This window comes from Elephas maximus, chromosome 25 (assembly GCF_024166365.1).
Source record: "Elephas maximus indicus isolate mEleMax1 chromosome 25, mEleMax1 primary haplotype, whole genome shotgun sequence".
Lineage (NCBI taxonomy): Eukaryota > Metazoa > Chordata > Mammalia > Proboscidea > Elephantidae > Elephas > Elephas maximus.
The window spans coordinates 41,212,681-41,235,034 of NC_064843.1; the positions used below are offsets into that span (position 1 = coordinate 41,212,681).

Genomic DNA, 22,354 nt, shown 5'->3' on the forward strand with positions numbered 1-22,354 from the left:
AAAAATCATGGCCCAGCCAAGTTAACACACAACCTTGGCTATCACAGGTGAGATAAACGAAGGCTATGTGCTCACAAGCACAAAAAGGGGGGTACATGGCAAAAAAGTTACAGAGGGCCATTAAACTACAAACATTCTAAACATTATCAATTCTATTCTCTAACCTCCTGGAACATGTTGACCAAGGCATTCTTCTTGGATCAGGCTGCATAAACATTCTTGACAAACACCTTTTAACAAACAATTCCTCAAACAAGCTAAAGTCTTGACCCTTGCTCCTTTCTGTGTTACCAGCAGGTAAACTTTTATAAAAAGCTGAATTGTCTGTTCAGAAAAGCAGCATCAGATATTTTAGACGAAACCGCAGTTTGACTCAAAAAGAAGTTTTGATTTACACCTGAAGTCAGCCATTTTAGTCATGCCAAGCACCTCGATTATTGGGGTTTGCTTACACAGTACTAATAGCAACAATCATGATAGCAACCAGTTGCCAAACAGTTACGATGTGTGGGGGATATACTGACAGCTGCAGGCATGTTGGTGCCTTAGCCAGGACCACATAGAAAATTGTGAAGACTCCAGGGCATTACCAGGGATAGAGGAGGTAGCAGTAGGACATGGAGATGGATGACCCTGGGGGTGTAAGAACAGTGACTAAGCAAAGGATATTGATGACACAAGTAACCCAAGCTTTCCTCATTTCTCAGGTAGAGATTGTGATGTCCCTGCTTGGGATGTTTTGTCCACCTCTCTTTGAAACTATTGCAGCCCTGGAAAATTACCACCCACGCATTGGACTCAAGTGGCAGCTGGGGCGCATCTTTGCGCTCTTCTTGGGGAACCTCTACACGTTTCTCTTGGCCCTGATGGATGACGTCCACCTCAAGGTAAAAGCCACAAACTCCCCCCAATGCCTGGTATCTGCCATATTTTTATTTTTAATATAATTTTATTATGCACAATACATATTAATTAAATAAATTTTGGGAAGTCTAGAAAAGTGAAATGAAGAAAAATTATCTCCAGAAACCTATGACCCAAAGACAATCATTGTTAATGTTTTGCTGCTGTTCTTTTCTTTTTCTTAGGTTGTATTTTTTCACAGGGCTCAAATCATATATACGTAATTTTGTACCCTGAATTTTTACTATCTTATCTGCAGTCTTTTCCATGTTGTTCCATAATGGCCATTAATGTTTAACAGCTGAGTAGAGTCCATCGTGGTGACATGTCATGGTTGACTTAATCCTTCGTTAATCCTCACCAGTTATTGGGAGCACTCTGTATCAGGCCCTGTGGATACAGCAGAGAGCAAAGTAGAGTCCTGCTGCTCCAAGGGTGTTCACACTCTGGGGCAGGAGACAGACTGGCTAATACACCATTCATTACAGCATGTTGTGGGATCTGTTTCAATGAGGGTAAGCCCAGTGCAGCATGGAAGCCCATAGAAGGGGCTATGGGCCCCACCCTGGGAGATTTGAGCAGGCATTGGAAAAAGCAGAGGGAAGAGATGGTGCAAACAGGGACCTGCGGGATAACTGAACAATGTAATAGAGAGGAAGAAGTGAAAAACTGAGACTGGGGGAAGGGCCGGAATATGATGCTCCTCATCCCCACCTCTCACTCCTCATTATCGTGCTCCATGAACTTCTTCCCGAAGATAACGAGGAGCCATTGGCAGGTTCTAAGAAGCAAAGTGACTGTATCTGCCCTTGCCTACCCCTCCACCGTCATCTCTGGCTTTCCTCCTACCCCAGTAGATTGTGGTCCATCTTACTGTGCCTCCCATGGAGCAAAATTCTCTCTTGTCTATCTCCCCATCTGGCTTCCCATTAGTTGCCTAATCTTCCTTGAGGTTTTGGCTCAGATGTCACTGCTTCCAAGAAGCCTTCTGTGGCCCGCATTGTCTGGTGCAGATCTTTCTCAGCAGCCAGAGCAAATTTCCCACAGCTCACATCACTCTGTTGTATATTGTCTGTCTATTCATTTCTGTCACTTACTAGACTGTGAACTTTCTGAGGTAAGTCCCACCTCTCTTGGTCACTCCTATATCTCCAGTGCCTTATACACCCAGAATAGACCCTGAATACATTATTCTCAAAAGAAGAATGAATGACCGGAGATATGGACTGATGGATGGATGGATATCCATATGAATGGATATGAAACTAACCATCACAGATGCTAACTTAGAGGAGAAGGTAATTTGATGAGAAGATCTAAGGATTCCAGCCAACTGCATTCCTATCCTATACAGATTGAAAGCCTGGGAGAACATTTCTGGAGAGACTCTACCACGGTCTAGGGCAAAGACTAGGTGGTAGGGATGTGGCATATGTTGGCTTAAATTGTAGTTCCTATGAACATGGCGGGACTATCCCTGCTCCTTCCAACCCTGCATCTCCATCTTCCTTTCTAGCTTTCTAATGAAGACAGAATAAAGAACATCACTCATTGGACTCTGTTTAACTATTACAACTCCTCGGGTTGGAATGAAAGTGTTCCACGGCCACCCCTGCACCCTGCAGATGTGCCCCGGGGTTCTTGCTGGGAGACAGCTGTGGGCATTGTGAGTAATTAAACTGTCTTGAAAAGGTGACCCTTCTCAGTTCTTTGTTATTCTCTTTCTTGATGTTTCTAAGCCACCAAAATACCAAGTAGATATTTCTCAGCAAAGTTCTACCTTTTTACTTTCCCTTTTTTTTAGTCACATATTTCTCTAGATGATCCATACATCAAGCTAATACTGCTTAGATTTATTTAGAGTCTTAATGCAGGTTTCACTTAAAACCACGGGTTCTTCTGGAAATTATTAATAAATAATCCTGAAAATTCAATGCAAGATTTTGTGTGTATATGCATCTGTGCATTTTTCTGTGGAAAGGATTCATGGTTTTCATCAGAGTCTCACAATTAAGAATTACTATCTCCCCTCATCTACTTTACGTACTGCCTCTTCCTGTGCTTTATGCAATGCGAACTTCAGAGCCTAGAATTCTTTGCCTTCCAAGGTAGATAATTTCAATATCGATGAATAACAGGGATCAGCTGTCCTCTCTTCCTCAATTCTGCCTCTTTGCATGGGGTTTCTATTCATCTGCCACCCCACTGAGATATATAATTCGTTACTTCTTCTTGGATCCCCTGAAGAATCCACTCACGTGAAGCATTAGACAACACAGCACTTTTAACTGAGTACCTCAGAGAATGGTTGAGAGCATGGCACAGGACCAAGCTATGTTTCAATCTGTTGTACATAGGGTCGCTATGAGTCGGAATCAACTCAACAGCACTAACAACAACAACAGAGAATGGAATTGTATCACATGCTCCATAGAACACTCCTTACAACTCCACCAGCACATATTTTCCTGTTGTGGAGTCTCTTTCCCATGGAGCCCTGTGGGTCTTTTCTCCCTGCTTCCTTCATGAAAGGCTCAGACTCATTGCTTCTTGTCTCCTTCAATCCAGACTCCCCACACTCGTCCAGTCTTCCTCTTCGTTATCATGCAGAGCAATTCAGCTTCCCCAGCTCCAGCATTTTCAAACCCATCATGGTGTGTAACAGAAAAAGGGTACTCAAGTCAATGAAATCCACTCTCTTTAGAAGGCCACCACCACCATCAGATGCCATCGAGTCAATTCCAACTCATAGTGACCCCGTGTGTGTCATAGTAGAACTGTGCACCATAGGCTGTCACTGATTTTTCAGAAGTAGTTTGGCAGACCTTTCTTACAAGGTGCCACTAGGTGGACTTGAACAGCCAACCTTTTGGTAATCAACTGAGGGTGTTAACCATTTCCACCACCCAGGGACTCCCTTTAGAAGGCAGAAAGGAGTTAATTACATACGTGATTCGTTTGGAATATTCTGTGATAGAATTTCTCATTTCCTGCCTCACATCCTTGTAAGGCATCTCTCTTGTCCTCCTTCCTAACTGTCCATCACTTTTCCATTGTGATGAAAGCTTGCTTCTTTCTGAGCTTGTGGGTAATGAGAGGTTTGAGGGATTATGCCCTGTTTACCTACATGCTTCACCACCTCCCAAGCCCCAGAGCATCACCTTGCACAGACTGGAGACTTGATACATGTTGGCGTATCTTTAACTATTAGCATTCACCTGAATTCTTATTGAGAAATAAGCTTGAAAACTCACCAGCTGTTCATGCAGCAAACATTATTAATCACCTGGCAGGTACAAAAATGAATAAAGCAGGCCCTCTGTCCCTAGGAGCTCCAAATCTACCAGATGTCTTAAAAGTTGTGATGGTGTCTAGTACATCTTTTTAATGTTTCAGAAAAATTCATGTCTTATGCTGTACAAAAGCAGAGTAAAGCTTTGTTTCTTTGCTTTTGGCTCTTCTGCTATATTCCTCTGTGCAAGATCTGATTAACAGGAGGTGAAGAATGCCAGCTGTTGTACCCCATCACCAACAGTCAGATTCAGTCTGAGCCTAGGCAGACTGGTACTTCAGAGCAGTTGGGGAAGGCATGGAGTGAACCCTCAGATTCTATTTCTGTGCAATAGTGGTGATAACTGCTATGCATTGGGCATCTCCAATGTGTCAGGCAATAACTCTGCAGAGCTGATACTATTATCAGCTTCAAGAGGTGCAGAGATCATTCCAATTAGTAACTTGTGGAGCTGGGACCTAAATTAAGCATTTTCCAAAGCCTAGGGTCCTTACTCTGCCACCAAGAATCAGAGGGTCCTGGAGATGAAATGGAACCCTGGTGATGCAGTGGTTAAGAGCTCAGCTGCTAACCAAAAAGTCAGCAGTTCAAATTCACCAGCTGCTCCTTGGAAACCCTATGAACAGTTATACTCTGTCCTATAGGGTCTGTACGAGTCAGAATCAACTAACGGCAATGGATTTGTTTTTTTTTGGGGGGGTGGGCATTTGGAGATGAATTCAGGTGGGTGAGGGAGAGATCAAGTGGTTACACTAGGTTGAGAAGTGGGCAAGGTTAAACCCTGACCATTATCTTTTTCTGTGTTCCTCCTGGCAGGAATTCATGAGGCTGACGGTGTCTGACATGCTGGTAACATACATCACAATCCTGCTAGGGGACTTCCTACGGGCATGTTTTGTCCGATTCATGAACTACTGCTGGTGCTGGGACCTGGAGGCTGGCTTCGTAGGTCGTGGTTTCATGGACATTCTGCAGAAAGGCGGTTCAACAATCTTGTTTGATACTTACAGGCAGATGTGCTCTTATGCACTTTAGATGCTTCATGCCAATCTCTGCTCTGTGAAGTATTTAATCTGTATTTCCTTTATGTGTCCTATTTGCCTTCTAAAAGGAAACCCTACTTTTTCCCAGTGTAATTGGTAATACGATTTTCTTACCCGGGAAATGGAGGCATTTGGCCTTGGGAAAAGGTGGACCACACACTATAGAACTGAGCAAATTGTTGGTAGAGAAATGCCTAAGAAGTGTCAACTCTCGTTGTTGTTGTTGTTAGCTATCACCAAGTTGTAGCCTGACTCAAGGTGACCCATACACGTTGGGACCAGACTATTGTGATCCATTGGGTTTTCAATGGCTGATTTTTTTTTAAAGTAGATCACCAGGCCTTTCTTCCTAGTCTGTTTTAGTCTAGAATTTCTGCTGAAACTTGCTCAGCATCATAGCAACACGCAAGGTTCCACTGATAGACATGTGCTAGCTGCACATGAGGTGCATTGGCCAGGAATCAAGCCCAGGTCTCCCACATGGAAGGCAAGAATTCTACCACTGAACCAGAACTGCCCCCATCAACTCTCATTCAAAAAAAAAAAATCCATTGTGGTCAAGTCGATTCCAACTCATAGCAACCCTGAAGGACAGAGAACTGCCCCATAGGGTTCCCAAGGAGCGCCTGGCGATTCGAATTGCCAACCTTTTGGTTAGCAGCCATAGCTCTTAACCACTATGCCACCAGGTTTTCCTCATTAGGGAGCTGAGGTCCTGGGCCAGGGGAGGGCAGATGTATAAAAAAAAATATTTCAGAAAATCCTGGAACACACCAATAACAATAATTTTGGGTAGTGTCTTCTGGATTATGCTTTGGGAAATCTCTTTTGACTCTTACACCCTCCACCTATGATACTCCTCTTCTCTACCTACCTGGTAAACTGCTCATCCTAGGTCTGTGTCACCCCCTCTCTTTAGTGGCCCTTTCTGATCTGCCAGAAATGCTGGCCCACTCATCTATCCTGTGGATGTCTCTTCCATGACACCTCACTCGCACACCGTGCGGTCACCGGTATGTGCGTGGAGGGCCTCCCCCTTTAACTGAGCCAACAAGAGGGTTCATATCTTGTTTACCTGTATAGGTTTCATCCTGGCCTGCATCAGACTGCCTGGCCCAAGTAAGGGCCTCGGTGCAGGTTTCTGTCATGTTTTTTTTCTTTTAGTCACCAGCCATAGCTTTGGACAAGCCTACTCAACTCCCCAGCAGCAAGGAAAACGTCATAATCTTGTCCAAGAACAAAGATGATAGGAAGACACAATCTTGCTAAGATGTCATAGTCCTCAAATTAATTCATACATTTAACAAGATCCCACAATAAAACTAAATTTCACTAGGAAAATAAGCCTGTGGAAATAGCAGGAAAATTCTGAAAAAGAATGAAAGAGACTAACGCAACCATTATATTAAAACATATTATGAAGCTATAATAACTAAAACCAGTACTGGGGAATAGATAAAACTTATCCATGGAAAAAAATTGAAAGTCCAGAAATAGATGCAATTTATGTGGGATTTTAGCTTATAATAAAAGGAGCCTTTCAAACCAGTGGGGAGAAAAGGACTATATAATAAACAGGTTGGGACAACTGGTTAACCATTTGGGGAAGCAGGGGTGTAACCCTCACTCATTTCGCAAAAATAAGTAAAACAGCAGCTAAATAAAAGTTTTAAACATCAAAATAATTAAATCATAGAAATCTAAAAGAAAGCATGTATGAATTCATTTATAATCTTGGGGTAGGGAAGGTTTTTCTAAGGTTTTTAAAATGTTAACACTTAAATTCCTAAGATTTAACTTTCATATATGTGGATTATGTATGTTTCCTCCTTTGATCCATGTGTGCCTGACCTTTCTCATTCCTGTCACCTTTTCTCTCCAGTTCTGAAAGGCAAATTGGGAAACAGGTTTATGCACGCTACATGAGGGCCTCCAGCCCACCAATGCTCACAGACTTTGTGTTCTTTCAGATACTCAACAAATCACCAAAACTCTGAACATCAGAGTCAGGAATTAGGCTGACCTCTTGTTCTTCCATGAACTGTTCTTGGGGAAGATGAGAAGCAGAAAGGAGAGTTGGAGGGGGAATTTGCATTTTGTTTGTTTTAAAGCTTTTTTTTTTTTATGTTGATTTAATTATTTGTATTTAATTAATTATTAGATTTACTCCTTGATTATAATTTCAAGAAATATCTGATTAGAGAATTGATAAAATCCATTCTTAGGGGCCAGGGATCTCCCAAGAACACACTGTCAGCCTGAAGGCCTAAAAGGTAGAAATTCTCAGGTTTTTTATTGAAAAAAATTTCAACTTTAAGAATATTCAAGTCTTTTCTTAAAAAGTTAGAAACATATTAAAGAAACAGAACCCTGAATCTAAGGTCCCTCTCTGGTTACCAGAGCAGGCTCTTTGGGATAAAATGGTCTTGGCTCGGCATTTTGACAGGTAGTGGGGTCTGGCTGACACTACCTAACACGCTTCTCTCTTTCTCTCTCACTCTAACTCTCTCCAGCCTTCATATGCTGAGTTTGATATTAGTGGAAATGTACTGGGTTTGATCTTCAATCAAGGAATGATCTGGTGAGTTACTCATTTTGCCTAGGAATCACCTCATTCAGGAGTCAAAAAACTGGAATCCTTTCCCAGCCTTGTCATTTAGACAAGCCTACTCAATTCCATCTCAGCAGCAAGGAAAACTTCGTAGTCTTGGGTGAGAACAAGCTTGGGAGGCACTGGACAAATCACCTTGCCTCCTAGGCTTCTGTCACTCACATGAAAAATAGGGGCTAGGACTAGATGAGAACCAGGGCAGTTTCTGGCGTACCCTTGAGCTACCGTGGAAATAAAGAGGGAGGGAGGGAGAAAAGAGGAAGAAGGGGAATAGGAGGACAGGAAGGAGAAAGAAAGAGGCAGGGAGAAAAAAGGAAGGAAGGAAGGGAAGAAGGAAGGAAGAAAAACTAAGGAACTCCCTTCTCTGAAATGGGAATTAGAGGATGTCTTATAACTTCAACCAAAGATTTTAGGAGCTGCCAAGGGCTCACTGCAAGCCACCGTCCAATTCTCTTAGTTTAAAAACTTCTAATACTTTTCTGAGCACCAAAACTTTATGGAGACCAAGGAGAAGCAAGCAGGGGCCATGTAATTTGCTGGATGCCCGGTGGCAAGGCAGTGGTAAAGTCCTGGCCAGAACCCCAAACAGGAATGCTCAAGGAGACTCCCTCCCCTGAGGAACAAATGGCTATGACCTGATGATAAATGTCCTTGTTAACTAGGAGGTCCCTTCCTTTGGGACCCACAGGGAATGCAGCATGATCTCTTGGCCCTAGCCCATCAATCCCATTTCCTTCGGTCATCTTCCCCTCACCTTCTCTGCTGTTGGGCCAACCAGGTGTCTGGTTTCTGCCCTTCCAGGATGGGCTCTTTCTATGCCCCAGGACTGGTGGGCATTAACGTGCTGCGCCTGCTGACCTCCATGTATTTCCAGTGCTGGGCGGTGATGAGCAGCAACGTCCCCCACGAGCGCGTGTTCAAGGCCTCCCGATCCAACAACTTCTACATGGGCATCCTGTTGCTGGTGCTCTTCCTCAGCCTCCTGCCTGTAGCCTACACCGTCATGTCCCTCCCGCCCTCCTTCGACTGTGGACCATTCAGGTGCAGAGTCTTGGTTGCACATGAGCAGCTCCTCACCAGGGCTGTCTGCCCAAATGGCCCTGGCTCAAAATCCTGGCCCTGGTTCCACATCAGCCTGTAAAAGGTCATGGAGCTTTAGACAAATCATCAGGCTGTTCAATAGGGTTTTCTACAATGATGGAATGTCTATGTCTGCACTTATCAATATGGTAGCCACTAGCCACAAGTACTGAGCACATAAAATGTGTCTAGAGCAACTAAGAAACTGAATTTCAATTTTTATTTAATTCTAATTAATTTTAATTTAAATAACCAGAAGCTAATGGGTATTGTACTGGACTGCGTGGTTCTAACTTTCTAATAGGAGTCCCTGGGTTCCACTCTCAGCTACTAACCAAAAAGTTAATGGTTTGAGTCCTCCTAGAGGTGCCTAGGAAGAATGGCCTGGTGATCCACTGAAAAATCACAACCTTGAAAATTCTATGGTGCACTGTTCTACTCTGACACACATGGGGTTGCCATGAGTCAGAATCAACTCAATGGTAACTGGGAAAACATTTTAATATATAGGTAATCCACTGCCCTGGATTACTTTACCATAGGTTGAGTAATGGGGGAGATATTCCAAAGATTAACCCGTTGCCGTCGAGTTGATTCCAACTCATAGTGACCCTATGAGGAAGAGTAGAACTGCCCTGTAGGGTTGCCACGGAGCGGTTGATGGATTCAAACTGCCAGCCTTTTGGTTAGCAGCTGTAGCTCTTAACCACTGTGCCACCAGGGCTCCCTCTGAAGATTAAATGACTGTAAATTTACAAGTGCCATTCAAATATGAAGCAGCTGTAGTCGACTCTCCACTGAGATTCTTAACTGGGCCTCTTCACTCTGCAGGGCATTTGCTAGTACTATGGGTTCAGGGGTAGAGGTCAAACAAGTTTAAGAGGTTAGATATCATGTAAAAAGATAAATAATTATACAAGGAGGTATTGAGCAATAATGTGCATCTACTGCTCTTTCCAAGTGCGTAGTCCTTGGAAGACGAAGTCTTCTATCTACACCATAAAAAGGAGTTCTGTGGGTAGAGCAGTCTAGAACATGCTGCCCTTCATATTTACCTTTCTCACCTGAAATAGTGCACATTCCCTTATCAAAAGCTTGAAGAAACATGCAGTGAGATAATGCATTTCAGCCAGTATTCACATCCCTATTGAGTGCAGGATCCTTTCTTCATGTAACGCCTACTAGGAAAGTGACCAGGGTGAGGCAAGTGGGTGTTGACTTTGCACTTACACAACCCTGAGAGTGAGAACCCTTAAGTGGTTTACCCCAGACTCCTCCCTCCAGTCCCAGCCCTGCCTATCAGCATGGAAAACACACTTTGGGAGATGCTGTTTGGGTACTTTTTAGTTTATAAGGGACTTATCTAGAAGGAAGGCCTGTGGCTGGTGCCCCCACAGTGAGTGCATGGGAGCCCAGAGGAGATGTTTGCAGGGGTGTTCACAGCAGAGCACAAGCCAGCTGGAGCAGAAATTCCCACAGAAGGAAAAGTGGGGCAGGGTGGTAGATCTAGAGTGCCAGGAACATGCTGAACTGTAGAAGGCTTGGGATGCAAGCTGAAGGGGGACCACGTGGTAGAAGTCTCTGTTGGTTCTGGAGGGCGAGGTTCTGGGTGCCAATGCCAGCAGCCCTTAGCTCAGGCTGCACATGTCTCCCCAGGCAAGAGGCCAGTAAGCTGGCCTGTGCTGTGCCTGGCCATCGCCATCTGCCCCACACTTACCTCACCCGCTACCCTGAGGGACCCTGACAATCCACACCAGATAGGAGAAGAAAGCACCTGAAAATGGAACTCTCACTCCTCTGCTCAAAACCCACCTATGGCTGGAACGCTCATCCCTCAGTCATCTTTAGCTGTCCTCTCACTTGCTTCAGGCCTTTACTCAAAGGTCACCTCAGTGAGGCTTTCCCTAGTGACCCTAACTAAAATGTCACATATGCACACATACTTTGTATCACTATTTCTGCTTATTGTATCTCTTTTGCCTGTATCACCATCTAACATACCATACCATACCTTTTGCTTATGTCTTAGGCTGGGTTCTCTAGAGAAGCAAAACCAGTAAAGTGTATAAGTATGTATATAGAGAGAGATTTATATCAAGGAAATGGCTTATGCGGTTGTAAAGGCTGGAACATCCCAAGTCTGTGGATCAGGATAGAGGCCTCTCCTGATTCAGATAGCCACAGGGGCTGGCAAACCCAAGATCAGCAGGCCAGAGAGCAGGGCTTTTGCTCACAGGCTGTAAAGATCGATGAATCCCAAGACTGGCAGGAAAGAATGCAAGTATTCTCCTGATTCATGTAGCTGCAGGGGCTGGAAAACCCAAGATCAGCAGGTAAGCTGCTAGCTCAAGTCCCAAGAACTGGAGGTCAGATGAACAAGAGCCAGCTGTGGGATCCAGAGCAGACAAAAGCTAGAATGCCCACTTATATTGGGATGCAGGCCACACGCCCAAGGAAACTCCCTTTCAACTGATTGCTACCCACAGCAGATTCCATCATGGGGGTGATCTCATATCAAATCTCAACAGGGAAGTGATCACAACGTTATATGACTGCCAAAACACTGAGGATCATGGCCTAGCCAAGTTGACACACAATTTTAACCATCATGGCTTATTTGTCTTGTTTGTTGTCTGTCTCTACCATCGGATATAAATACTGACAGCAGTGATTTTTGCCTTTTTTTTCATGCTATATACTTTGTGTCTAAAAGAGAACGCCTTATGTATGGTAGATGCTCAAACCAGATCCCTCACAGTGAGCAAGAACTCATTTGTACAGGGAGGGAGTTAGGGCTCTGACCAGATCAAATGCATACAGCAGCCAGGCTGGTAGCATAAATGAATGAGGTGGGCAGCATTGTATAATGTGGTTAAAAGCAGGGGTTGGCCACTTTAGTGATTGGCATCTGGCATCTTAAATGCTAGCAAGCAGCCATCTAAGATGCATCAATTGGTCTCAACCTACCTGGAGCAAAGGAGAATAAAGAACACCAAAGACACAAGGTAATTATGAGCCCAAGAGACAGAAAGGGCCATATAAACAAGAGACCACATCAGGCTGAGACCAGAAGAACCAGATGGTGTCCGGCTACAACTGATGACTGCTCTGACAGGGAACACAACAGAGAATCTCTGATGGAGCAGGAGAACAGTAGGATGCAGTCCTCAAATTCTCATAAAAAGACCAGACTTAATTGTCTGACTGAGACTAGCGGGACCCCAGAGGTCATGGTCCCTGGACCTTCTGTTAGCCCCAGGCTGGAACCATTCCCGAAGCCAACTCTTCAGACAGGGATTAGACTGGACTATAAGATAGAAAATGATAGTGGTGAGGAGTGAGCTTCTTGGCTCAAGTAGACACATGAGACTATGTGGGAAGCTCCTGTTTGGAGCTGAGATGAGAAGAGGGGAACAGGAGCTGGTTGAATGGACACTGGGAATACAGGGTGGAGAAAAGGAGTGTACTGTCTCATTAGGGGAAGAGCAGCTAGGAGTACATAGCAAGGTGTATGTAAGTTTATGTATGAAAGACTGACTTGATTTGTAAACTTTCACTTAAAGTACAATACATTTTTAAAAAAGGGGGAAAAAAAGTAAGGGTTGGCAAACTATAGCCCATGGGCCAAATCCAGATGGCCACTTGTTTTTGTAAATAAAGTTTTATTGGAACACAGCCATGTCCATTCACTTACATATTGTCTATGGCTGCCTACTCCCTACATCAGCAGATATGAGAAGTTGCAACAGAGATGATCTGGCCCATAAAGCCTAAAATCTTTATTATTTAGCCTTTTTCAGAGAAAGCTTGCTACTGGTTACCTCCTGGTTTAGGGCATGGAATCTGAAGTCAGCTCTGCCATTTACCAGCTGGGTGATCTCGAGCAACTTATTTAAATTCTCTGCACCAAAGATTCATTGCTTATAAGATGGAAATAATAGTAGTGCCTATGTCTTAGAGTTGTTATGAGGATTAAGCATGTTTTTGTAAAGTGCATAGAGGAGTATGTGGGTTCATAGAAAGGGGCATATGAGTTTGTTAAGCCTGAGTCCTGCCCAAGTTGGGGGGCAACTGGTGCTCACAGTGAAACTGCTTAATATTCTTATTACAGGAATTAAAGTTTTATATATATAGAATAACATAAAATAATATATATATAATATATGTATATAGATATATAATTTCCAGCCCACTGAACAAACCTGTGGACATGGACTGTGCATTGGTCAGCATTTCACCCTAATGGCCTGAGGATCTCTCTAATCTTTTGACTTCTAAGGGAGATAAGGGCTGATTCGAACTTCCTTTCCCTTATCTCCCTGGTTTGTTGAATTCTATCAACAGGCCTTATAGCTGGCCAGAGGGAAGGCAGAAGAAAGAAAGGTGCCAGGAACCCAACGTGATCATTCACTTCTCAGTGAAGGGGACAGTGGTTGTGATAAGGAGGTAGCCAAAGTATCTTGAATGACTGGTTTTTGCCAGGCATTGCATGAGGTGTGTATTTAATCCTTATAACAGTGCTGTGAGTTGGGAAGCATTATCTACCCCTTGATCAGCAAACTTTTTCTATAAAGAGATGATAGTAAACATTTTAGACTTTGCAGGTAAAGAAGTAAAATCAGGGATATTATGTAGGTACTTATAAATATTTTGTCTTTTGTTATATAAAAAAAATTTTTTTTATAAAAAAAATTTTTTTTTTTTATATAACAAAAGACAAAATAAATGTCCACAAAGTTTTTATTGGCAAATTCAAAATATGATAATTATTGTTAGGTGCAGTCCAGTCGGTTTTGACTCATAGCAACCCTACGTCCAAAAGAACGAAACATTGCCCAGTCCTGCACCATTGCCCAGTCCTGCACAATCATTGTCATGCTTGAGCCCATTGTTGTAGACACTGTGTCACTTTATCTCGTTGAGGGTCTTTCTCTTTTTCGCTGACCCTCTGCTTTACCAAGCATAATGTCCTTTTCCAGGGACTGATCCTTCCTGATAACATGTCCAAAGATTGTGAGATGAGTCTCGCCAGCCTTGCTTCTAAGGAGCATCCTGGCTATACTTTGTCCAAGACAGATACGTTTGTTCTTTTGGCAGTCCATGGTATATTTGATGGACTTCACCATCACCATAATTCAAGGACGTCAATTCTCCTTTATTCTTCCTTATTAATTGCCCAGCTTTCACATGCATATGAGGCGATCGGAAACATCATGACTTGGATCAGGCACACTTTAGTCCTTAAAGTGATATCAGAAATCACCAAAAATGAAATAGAATGCACATTGATATACTAGGCCTTCATGAGCTGAAATGAACTGGTATTGGCCACTTCGAATCGGGCAAGCATGGTCTACTATGCTGGGAGTGACAAATTGAAGAGGAATGGCATCGCATTCATCCATCGTCAAAAAGAACATTTCAAGATCTAAAGGCACTGGGTTGTTTGTGTTATCCTGATGTACAACGCTGTCAGTGATAGAATAATATCCATAAGCCTACAAGGAAGACCAGTTAATACAACTATTATTCAAATTTAAGCATCAACACTAAGGCCAAAGATGAAGAAACTGAAGATTTTTACCAACTTCTGCAGTCTGAAATTGATCAAACATGCAATCAGTGTGTATTGATACTTATCGGTGATTGGAATGCAAAAGTTGAAAACAAAGAAGGATCAGTGTTTGGAAAATATGGCCTTGGTGATAGAAATGGATGCCAGAGATTGCATGATAGAATTTTGCAAGACCAATGACTTCTTCATTGCAAATATCTTTTTTCAACAACATAAATGGCGACTATACACCTGGACCTCACCAGATGGAATATACAGGAATCAAATCAACTACATCTGTGAAAAAAACAATGGAAAAACTCATTATCAACTTAGTCAGAACAAGGCCGGGGACCAACTGCAAAGCAGACCATCAATTGCTCATATGCAAGCTCAAGTTGAAGCTGAAGAAAATTAGAACAAGTCCATGAGAGCTAAAGTATGACCTTGAGTTTATCCCACTTGAATTTAGAGACCATCTCAAGAATAGATTTGACACATCGACTGAAGACCAGGCGATTTGTGGAACAACATCAAGGACATCACACATGAAGAAAGCAAGAGGTCATTAAAAAGAATTAAAAAAAGAAAAGACCAAAATGGATGTCAGAAGAGACTCTGAAACTTGCTTTTGAATGTTGAGTAGCTAAAGCCAAAGAAAGAAATGATGAAGTAAAAGAGCTGAACAGAAGATTTCAAAGGGTGGCTCGAGAAGACAAAGTATTGCAAAGACCTGCAGTAGAAAATCAAAAGGGAAGAACATGCTTGGCATTTCTCAAGCTGAAAGAACTGAAGAAAAAATTGAAGCTTTGAGTTACAGTATGAGGGATTTCATGGGCAAAATACTGAACAACGCAGGAAGCACCCAAAGAAAACAGGAGGAATACACAGAGTCACTGTACCAAAAAGAATTGGTTGACATTTAATTATTTCCGGAGGTAGCATATGACCAAGAACTAATGGAACTGAAGGAAGTAGTCCAAGCTGCACTGAAGACATTGGCAAAAACAAGGCTCCAGCAACTGATGGAATATCAAGTGAAATGTTTCAACAAATGGATACAGCACTGGAAGTGCTCATTCGTCTGTGCCAAGAAATTAGAAGACAGCTACCTGGTCAATTTACTGGAAAAGATCCATATTTATGCCTATTCCAAAGAAAGGTGATCCAACAGAATGTGGAAATTATTGAACAATATCATTAATATCGCCAGCAAGTAAAATTTTGCTGAAGATCATTCAAAACCGGTTGCAGCAGTACATCGATAGGAAACTGCCAGAAATTCAAGGCGAAGTCAGAAGAGGATGTGAAATGAGGGATATCATTGCTGCTGTCAGATGGAGCCTGGTTGAAAGCAGAGAATACCAGAAAGATGTTTACTTGTGTTTTATTGACTACGCAAAGGCATTCGTCTGTGTGGATCACAACAAAGTATGAATAACATTACAAAGAATGGGAATTCCAGTACACTTAATTGTGCTCTTAAGGAGCCTGTACATAGACCAAGGTGCAGTCATTCGAACAGAACATTTCATCATATTTATTCAATCTGTATGTTGAGCAAATAATCCAAGAAGCCAGACTATATGAAGAAGAACAGTGCATCAGGATTGGAGGAAGACTCATTAACAACCTGCAATATGCAGATGACACAACCTGGCTTGCTGAAAGTGAAGAGGGCTTGAAGCACTTATTGATGAAGATCAAAGCCTTCTGTATGGATTACACCTCAACATAAAGAAAACAAAAATCCTCACAAATGGACCAAGAAGCAACATCATGGTAAGTGGAGAAAAGATTGAAGTTGTCAAGGATTTTGTTTTACTTGGATCCACAGTCAACACCCATGGAAATAGCAGTCAAGAAATCAAAAGACAAATTGCATTGGGCAAATCTGCCGCAAAAGACCTCTTTAAAGTATTAAAAGCAAAGATGTCAATATAGTGATAGAGTATATATATTTTTTTACAATACAGGTCTACCAATGAGAAGAATGGAATTCATGTTTAGGGGAGGGATAATATTTTGCATAATAGTGGTTCAAAATTAGTGTTCTCTATCATCAAAATTGATTGCAAATGTTCATCTGCTAATGCTGACCTGTAATGAGATTTTATGTATTTAGCTTTGGAAAATGTCTTTCCACACAGATAGGCACTCCCAGATAACTGATATGAATCCACAAGCCTGATTTTAATTGAGCATATTCATCCCTTGGAAGGCATTTATAGAATTCTATAAGATCTGTTAGATCTGTTCTTGATAATTGCTGTTTAGCATGTCATTATGTTGCAGATTAATCACGTCCAATTGAATTACATGGGAGATCTTCAGTTGAACAAATAACTGGATTTTTTTTTTTTATAATAATTTTTATTAAGCTTCAAGTGAACGTTTACAAATCCAATCAGTCTGTCACATATAAGTTTACATACATCTCACTCCCTACTCCCACTTACTCTCCCCCTCTTGAGTCAGCCCTTTCAGTCTCTCCTTTCTTGACAATTTTGCCGGCTTCCCTCTCTCTCTATCCTCCCACCCCCCTCCAGACAAGAGTTGCCAACACAGTCTCAAGTGTACACCTGATATAATTAGCTCACTCTTCATCAGCGTCTCTCTCCCACCCGCTGACCAGTCCCTTTCATGTCTGATGAGTTGTCTTCAGGGATGGTTCCTGTCCTGTGTCAACAGAAGGTCTGGAGAGCATGACCGCCGGGATTCCTCCAGTCTCAGTCAGACCATTAAGTTTGGTCTTTTTATGAGAATTTGGGGTCTGCATCCCACTGCTCTCCTGCTCCCTCAGGGGTCCTCTGCTGAGCTCCCTGTCAGGGCAGTCATCGATTGTGGCCGGGCACCAACTAGTTCTTCTGGTCTCAGGATGATGTAGGTCTCTGGTTCATGTGGCCCTTTCTGTCTCTTGGGCTCTTAGTTGTCATGTGGGCTTGGTGAACTGGATTTTAAAATAAGGAGATTTCCTTTGCACTCGTATTGAGGTTGGGAAAATACTGGTGGAACTGTAGTTTGAGCTAAGGAAATATACCCACTCCAAGTATGTTTGGGAATCGAAATTTTATTTTTGTATTAACTTTTGAGAGCATTGAAAATGTATAGAGCACTTAGCATTATTTATGATTCAGACATGAGTTTTTCAAAAAGACTTTACCACAATGTAGGTTTCACATGTGAGCACTGTTTAGTCTTGTGATTTTAGCTTGAATTTATGAAGAAACACTATCAAGCCTGTAGTAAAAGCTCATTTCCAAAGCCATTCAGTGCTCAATAATAGTGGTTGAGAGGCAGTTCTTCTCATTAAGAAATTTTTCAATCTCTAACCCAAACTCAAAAAATCACACACAAAAAAAAGTTTTACTACTGCTAAGCCATTGAACTGCTATGTGGTAGGGCAAGTAAAGATATTCAGCTTCTATTCCTGACAAAAATTTACAAAATTGAAAATGGTTAAGTCATGAGAGTAAATAAAGTTCACCATTGACACTACTAGTTCAATCCCACATGATAGGTTCAACTATTTTTTACAAATTATCTTTTGATGACTAATATGATGAATAGCCATAGATTTTAAACACCTAAGATTTCACAAGCTTTGTAATTTTGTCCAATTTAGTCTTTTTCTACTGTATACATATTTGGACCATTATCAGTTGTTGCACATCTTAGCAGATTCTACTTCAGGTTGTACTGAACAAGTATTTTCTCAACTTCTTTGAAAATATTCTCACCCGTATTTGTTCCACACAGACTATTCATAGAGACTAATTTTTCAGTCACTTCAAACTTGACTTTAACTCCTCAAATAAATAACTGAGCAGTGTCAGTAACATCTGTCAACTCATCAAACAAGGGCCAAGGAAAACCACTTGGAATCATTTGCCTTGTTTTTTTATAGGCCATTGCTCTCAGTGTCCTAACTGTCCAAGAAACTGATCTTGTTTGAAAGTCTTTAAAAAGTTTATTTTCATTGGATGCATTTCTTCAGCCGCTACAATGAAAACACAGCGTAATTAAATCACATTCAGTAAGTGGCTTTCCTTACTTAGCTAATAAATGAGCTACTTGGAAAATAACTTTGGTTTCAGCTTCATTTTTATTTTTTGTCTTTTAAAGAAATTCTACTGTAATGCGATACTGTTTTAAATTTTCCATTTTTTTCTGACCATTACTTTCCTGTGAGGTGGGAATAATGTGCTGCATGCTAGTCTGGTAATGTCAATGCATACAGTATCGTTTTAGCACAGCTATAGTGTCATTGTGCAGGCCTGGTTACACAATGGTTAAGAGCCCGACTGCTAACCAAAAGGTCAGCAGCTTGAATCTGCTAGCTGCTCCTTAGAAACCCTATGGGACAGTTCTACTCTGTCCTGTTAGGTCACCATGAGTTGGAATCGAGTCAACAGCAAAGGTTTGGTTTGGTTTATAGTGTCATTGCATGGTAAGCACAATGCTTTCTCATCTCTGGTAGGCTGAATAATGGCCCCCAAAGATTTTCAGGTCCTAAAAAAAAAAAAACCGTTTTTAGTTTTTTAGTCCTTGGAACCTGTGAATGTTACTTTACATGACAAAAAGGTCTTTGCTAATGTGATTAAATTAAGGATCTTGAGCTGGGGAGATTATCCTGGATTATCTGGCTGGGCCCTAAATGTAAGCACAAGTGTTCTTGTGGTACTTAACCTCTCACCTCCTAACAGGAGGGAGGCAGATGGAGGTTTGACTATAGAAGAACAGAAAGTGATGTTGACCATGGAAGAAGACAGAGATTTGAAGATGTTATACTGCTGGCTTTGAAAATGGAGGAAGGGCCATGAGCCAAAGAATGCAAGGAACGCAACTCTAGAATCTGGAAAAAGCAAGGAAATGGATCCTTTCCTAGAGCCTCTAGAGGGAGTACAACTCTGCTGACACCTTAGTTTTGGCCCAGTGAAGCCAATTTGGACCTCTAGCCTCCGAAACTGTAAAGGAATAAATATGTATTAAGTCACAAAATTTGTGACAATTTGTTACAGCTGCACTAGAAATTAGTATACCACCTTAGTCATCTAGTGCTGCTATTACAGAAACACCACAAGTGGATGTCTTTAAGAAAATTATTTTCTCACAGTTCAGAAGGCTAGAAGTCCGAATTCAGGCCACAGGCTCTAGGGGAAGGCTTTCTCTCTCTGTTGGCTCTGGGGGAAGGTCCTTGACTCTTCAGCTTCTATTCCTTGGCTCCTTGGTGATCTTCATGTGGCATGGCATCTTTCTTCTTCCACCTCTGTTTTTCACCTGCCACTGTAATCTCTTTTATGTCTCAAAAGAGACACATTTTACACTAATCCTGCCTCATTAACATAAACCTGCCTCATAAACCCATTCCCAAATGGGATTATAACCACAGGCATAGGGGTTAGGATTTACAACACATATTTTAGGGGGACACAATTCAATCCATAACACCATCTAATCTGATAACACAATAAGCCACACTTGACTGTGCCCTAAAAGCATGATATTGGAAGTTCACTTTCCTCTTCTTTTCTTGTGTTGACATGATGAGTATGCTCTGGTAATAAAAAAAATTAATTAAATGTCATGATTTGGCAATATGCATTTCACTTGAAATGCTGTTGTAACTGCCTCATTGAGATTTGTAGTGTGCTGCACAGCAGTGCTAAACAATGAGGGCCACCAGTGGTCTTTGGCACATTCCTCATCTCTGTCATTGTAGCATGAAAGCAGCCATAGACAATACGTAAATCACTGAGCATGGCTGTGCTCCAGTAAAGCATTAATTACAGATACTGAAATTTTAATTTCAGATTTCCACATTTACGAGGCACAAAACATTATTCTCCTTTTGATTTTTTTTCAGTCATTTAAAAATGTGAAAATCATTCTTAGCTCACAAGCCATACAAAAACAGTTTGCAAGCTGGATTTGGCCCAAAGGCCATAGTTTGTCAACTCCTGATCTACACTTTATACAAGAGAAAAATGAGGTTGCTCGCTGCAACATTTTGGAGGACTCTTATAACTTACCAGTGCCATATTAAGTGTTTTTTTTAATGAATTCACTTCTGTATCCTCTAAACAATCTTCTGAGAAAAGTACTATTATTATACTTGTAATACTATACTATGCTATATTATTATACAGATGATAAAACTAGGTCAAGAAAATGTTCTGTGTCTTGCCCAAAGATCTCAAATTTCTGCAACACTGTCCAGTAGAATTTTCTGTAATGATAGCATTATTCGACATCTGCTCTTCCAACATAGTTGCTTCTAGCCATATTGAGCATTTGAAATGTTGCTAGTGAGACTAAGGAACCGAATTTTTTATTTTGATTAATTTTTATTTTGTTTCTAATAGCCACATTGGACAGTGCAGCTCTTGTGAGGAGAGTCAGGGTGTGAACACGAGCATGTGTGTCCCTCAGCTAATAAATGGGGGAGCAAGGATTCAAACCAGAAATTCCAAATCCCAAAGTCCACTTCTTGGTGTCAAAACCGGCAACCAAGAGCCAGCAGAGTCCAGTGGTTTCCAGGCAGGCATTAGTGGAAGTCACTCTGCATAGAAGTTCTTAGGTATTTGAAGAAAATCATAAATACCATTGTGAACTGTCCAGGAGTCAGTTCTAATCCTAGAATTATAACCTAAAGACTAACTGTAGGTATTTTTGAGAGACATCACGAGCTTGTTCATAATATCGGCCTCTGGAGAACAATTTCCATGTCAAGGGACCTGGAGGAAGCTCCATGTTGGTCTTGTAGCTACATCATAGGCAAATTTCTCCCCATTAGAACATAGGAAAAAGTCCATTTTTATCTTTATCAGGAATGTGTCAGGCACAGAACACCAATGTGGCTTGAGAAGTTGTTGGGTACCAAGGACATGAAACTGGTGAGCCAGTGTGCTGACCCAGCTCTAGTCAAAATGACAGTCCCTTGTGGGGCATTTTTTTTACTTACAGCCCATCTGCAGCAGAGCTCTGGGTCTTCCAGGAAAGCAGTGGTGAGTGGTGTCTTTCGACCCATGGGGCATAGATATGATTCTGTGTGCCACATGGGCTTCTCAGGACGCTGAAGCCCATTCTCTCCTCTTTACAGTGGGAAAAACAGAATGTACGACGTCATCCACGAGACCATTGAAAACGATTTCCCAACCTTCCTGGGAAAGATCTTTGCTTTCCTCGCCAATCCAGGCCTGATCATTCCAGCCATCCTGCTGATGTTGTAAGTTGACCAGGGCCCATGGCTCTGCTGCATCGAAGCTTCCCTTCATGATTGAGCTGTTGCTTGACAGGTCCTTCTTTCTTGCCTTCTGTGTTAGTCTGGATTCTCCAAAAGCAGACTCTGGGATTTGAAGTTCCTGGTTCAAACACTTGATCCCCCGTTTATTAGCTGGGGGACACACATGCCTGTATTAACACCCTGACTCTTCTCACTAGAGCTGAACTGTCCAATGTAGCTATTAAAAATAAAATACAAATTAATCAAAAGGTTCAAATTCAATTAGTTTATTGAGTAGGTGGGTGGGGAAGTGAGACAGGGAAGGGAAGGTTCATTGTTAGTATCACTTGCTGATCTGATCCTGCTAGAGAACACTGGGAGACAGCGTAGAACATATGCCTCAGAGTTACCCACTCTAAAGGTAGGGACTTGGGGCATTTGAAGACCAGCTCCCAAAGTCATTGGTTGAAGGCTTCTAGGAGGTGGAATGTTAATTCCCAGCAATTTTGACCAGCTGCGTTCATGGATAGAATGACTTCTGGGGGAGTAGAGGAGGTAGCGGGGGCATTTGGGAGGAAAGGTTCAGGCACAGAGGTACTAGTCGTGGCAAGTCTTTCAGGGACCAAACTGATAGTGTCCAAAGGAC

The 22,354-nt window shown here is 42.0% G+C and overlaps 1 protein-coding gene across 1 annotated transcript in view; it reads left to right on the forward strand.

The window, feature by feature from the left end:
* Positions 1–22,354, forward strand: part of TMC2 (transmembrane channel like 2) — a 129,116-nt gene that overhangs the window by 101,962 nt on the left and 4,800 nt on the right. Inside the window, exons 13-18 of the mRNA XM_049869149.1 lie at positions 708–887; positions 2,420–2,569; positions 5,012–5,140; positions 7,752–7,819; positions 8,651–8,890; positions 21,586–21,711. Of these exons, the coding sequence (XP_049725106.1) occupies positions 708–887; positions 2,420–2,569; positions 5,012–5,140; positions 7,752–7,819; positions 8,651–8,890; positions 21,586–21,711 (893 nt within the window). The remainder of the gene's footprint in view (positions 1–707; positions 888–2,419; positions 2,570–5,011; positions 5,141–7,751; positions 7,820–8,650; positions 8,891–21,585; positions 21,712–22,354) is intronic.